General features: G+C 28.6%; 1 protein-coding gene across 1 annotated transcript in view; it reads right to left on the minus strand.

Annotated features, from left to right (window-relative positions):
- LOC108578138 (protein angel) overlaps positions 1-3,660 on the minus strand; it is a 14,203-nt gene extending 10,543 nt beyond the window's left edge. The window contains exons 1-2 of the mRNA XM_017941403.1: positions 3,587-3,660; positions 3,381-3,498 (exon numbers count right to left, since the gene is read on the minus strand). Coding sequence (XP_017796892.1) covers positions 3,381-3,498; positions 3,587-3,660 — 192 coding nt within the window. The remainder of the gene's footprint in view (positions 1-3,380; positions 3,499-3,586) is intronic.
- Between the last annotated feature and the right edge of the window lie 237 nt (positions 3,661-3,897).

Below are 3,897 nucleotides of genomic sequence, written 5' to 3' on the forward strand. Positions count from 1 at the left end.
TTTAAAGACATTAAACTTTTTGGAATGAATCATATAGATATATTGTACGGTGTTATAATAGTTTCAGACAAGTTATAAAATGGACCTTTCATTCAATGCATTTTTTTATTGTTACGATTTAAGGTCCTAGAGCTTCATTACTTCACTTTCATATCATTTCCAACGTTACCGATTCAACATAAAATAAAATTGCAACCGCAGACGAGGTACAGGATGGACCTTGCACTTAATGTATTTTTGTATCCAACATTCTGAAATACCGATCGTGTAAAAAATCAAAGCTTTGTTATGCCATCTACGATATGAAGCGGTGAGTTTAGGAATTACATACAATCCAACAATCAAAGATGGTAAAGTTGACAAATGTAAAAAATCCTCTTTTATTAAATCTGCTTATAAAAATATATACATATATTGGATTGCTTAGGTAGGACTGTTCACGATCTTTTGATAGCAGTTGAAAACGCGCATGTGAAGAATCATCTACTAATAAGCAATTACGTTACTTTCTTATTTGTAATTTTACATTTACATTCAATTCGAATTCCAACCGCTACTAATGTTGTAATCTTATTCTCTGCTGAATCGGTAACGTTGGTAGCGACACGAAAATGGTAAGGATCCCATAAGATGTAGGTCTATCCTGTATCTCGTCTGTGTCTCTACCTTGACTGTGAAGAAGGGGTTACATTCGTTTAAAATTTTCACAAAATCGATTTTTCTTTTTTTTGCATATTTTAATAGATTAGTATTTTAAGAACATTTTAATCCATGCCCAATACCACAATTCGTAGAATTGACAAAATTATAAAATTTGTACCGCACCTCATTGACTCAGTAGAAATGTATTAGGTTGTGTAAAAAGTCCGTTCGCGTTTCTTCACAAGAATATAAAGTTTTGTCATTTTAACATTTACCATTTTGTTGTATAACCTTTACCTGTTTGTTTGATAACTTAAATATTCCTTTTTCATAAAATTGTTGTGTTTTCATTAAAAAATTCAGATGTATGCATTTTGCCTTGGACGTTGTTAGTGGTTTGTATCCTGGCTTAGACCGATGTTTACTCCGTTTTGTATTATCAAAAACAATCCATTTTTCATCACCAGTGATAAGTTATTTTAAAAAAGGGCGATCTTTGTACCGCTTTAGCAATGAATCGCCAAATCGAAATGCGGTCAGCAAATTATTTTCCATTACCTCATGCGGGACCCAAAACGTCGTACTTATTCGTCATTCCAAACTTTTTCAAACGCAAGGAAACTGATTTTTGCGAAATATTTAATATGTCTGCAATCTCTCTAGTTGTGTACCTTGGATTTTGTTCAATACAATTTGCAATTTCATCATCATCGATCTCTTTGGGCCTGCCAATTCGTTTTTTGTCTCCAACGTTGAAATCACCATTATTGAATCTTTTAATCCACTTTTGGATGGTACGTTTGTTAATAGCATCCTCACCATACACGTCACAAATTCTTTTCCTCATTTTTTCAACACTTCTTTCAAAAATAAAAAAGGATTAGGTGCCGAAAATAAATACTCTGTTCGCTCATTTTTAAACGCTTATGACTCGAATAATACTGAAAGAGAACTGCCTAAAACTGAACGCAAAGCATCTTTAGACTGTCCCTAATGAGATACGTTTATCAATTGCAATCAAAATAAGCAAAAATATCAGATAACATTACCGAGAAGAGCGAACCACCGTCGACGCAAACGGACTTTTTACACAACCTAATATTTTAAATACTAGTGAATATGTGTGCCAAAATCCATATAAAAAAGTCTTATGGTTTCTTTGAAAAAAAATTCCACCTTAAACCTTCAAACAGATAGAACACTTTAAAGCATGCTTAGTTTAGTTATATGCAACCGCAGCGACACCGATAATCCGAAAAAGGATTAATGGTTCTTCTAGAACTGTCAAAAATAGACTCAATTGTTCCTTGAAAAAGCGAAACTACATCCTACATGTATACTAACACAACACAAATAAATTTTAGGATAAAGATGGATAGAAAAACATGCATTTGATTTTTTAAATATATAGTTTATTTGATTAGCAACCAAAGCTTTTAATTCGTAAATGTCAGATCGTATTTTTAATCCAAACTCTATTTTATAATGTATACATTTATTTTCACTAGAATTATTGTTATTATTAAGATGAACGAAAATATAGAGTATAATATATAAATTTCTAATTAACAACGAACATACACCTAAAGGAAACGTACTTTTTTAACTCGTAGCATATATTCTGAATACTAACAATGTCTAGCAATAATAATGATGATGATCATAATCATAAAGATAATAGTGATAATAATAGTAGTAGTAATAGTAACAGAAATAGTAATAATAATGGCGATGATGATAATAATAACAATAATATTTTATGCATTATACATTATATCACTTTATTATTTGAATACGTAAATAAAAAAACTTATAACTCGAAGACATTATAAATGATTTGTATCGATCACAAATTTTACATTTCTTAATATTTCTGTTGTAGTAAGTATGTTCTCTTCTTAAATATTTGTATTGAAAGTTTCAATTTTTGAAATACACCATTTGTCACATCTTGTGATTAGTATAACGATAGATAATGCAAATTAATCGTAAAATATTAATCACAAAATGAAATGGCCAAAAGAACATTACTCTGTAATGCTTTCGAAATTTAATAAGCAATGTTTTAAGAGTTAAAAGGACAACGATTGTGAAATCTGTTGTACTAATTCTAAACCAGGAAAAAAACGCATTAAGTGCCTATACAAATGTAATTAATTCTGTTTAAAATTCTTGTATTAGGCAAAAGAAAAAGATGTTCTTTAAAACTTTAAATTGAATTACAATTTTATAGTCTTAGAAAAATAATAACTTTTCTAGTTTCATATGTAATATACAAAAAACAGACTATCCATTTAATTGATATTAATACTGTAAACATTACAGTAATTCCTATATTTCAACTATGAACAAATAAAAATATATTCTTTTTCCTTGGTTATTTATTGTATTGCATAATATGCAATGATTTCTAATATGTATTAAGAAACAATATTAATAACAAATTACAAATGTAAAAATAGCGCGGACATGTGAATATAACAAAATAATAACAAATTAAAATTAGAAGTTCGTAAAATCATGTAAGATAAGACCATGAAAGTATGTAACATTATAATGTTTATTAAAGTGAAGCATGCAAAATATAGTATTGGCACTATAAATTTTTATTTGTATAACTCTTATAAATGATTTCACAACTTTATTAAAGTAACTCAACAAAAAGAAATATCAACATTGTAAAATATAAAATGATATACAAAAAGGAAAAGATAGAAAGCTAACAATGATATTATTACCTCAAATTTGTAACGAAAAGGTTTGAAGAAAATGTCAAGTCTCGTAGTATAAATTTTCCGTAGCAACTTGCTAGCTGTATTGATGTATTTACCAAGTAGTGGGGATATTGATGCATAACTATACACAGGTGCATAGGTTAGGTTATGTCATCCGTTGTTAGAAAAGGTAGGTACATTTCCCATAGGGAGACAGATAATGTTGTCACGATGCACAATAGACAACTGATATAACAGTTCGTTTCCAAATTTTATAATATTGAATACAATTGGATGGTTGCATTCAATGTTTATATGAAAAAGTTATTCAAAAAAGAAAATTTTCACAATAACGACAGAGTATCGAATAACTTAAAGTTGTCAAGCTATATTCTATTGTTATCTAATGTTATATTATTACGAACATTGTTATTAATATTGTATTACAATAATATGTAAATAATTGATTCAACGTGAAAGGTGGAATAGTATGATCTTATTACTTCAAATATTTTCAATTTTTGCGACATAAAAACAAAAT

Source organism: Habropoda laboriosa, unplaced genomic scaffold (assembly GCF_001263275.1).
Source record: "Habropoda laboriosa isolate 0110345459 unplaced genomic scaffold, ASM126327v1 scaffold1329, whole genome shotgun sequence".
NCBI lineage: Eukaryota > Metazoa > Arthropoda > Insecta > Hymenoptera > Apidae > Habropoda > Habropoda laboriosa.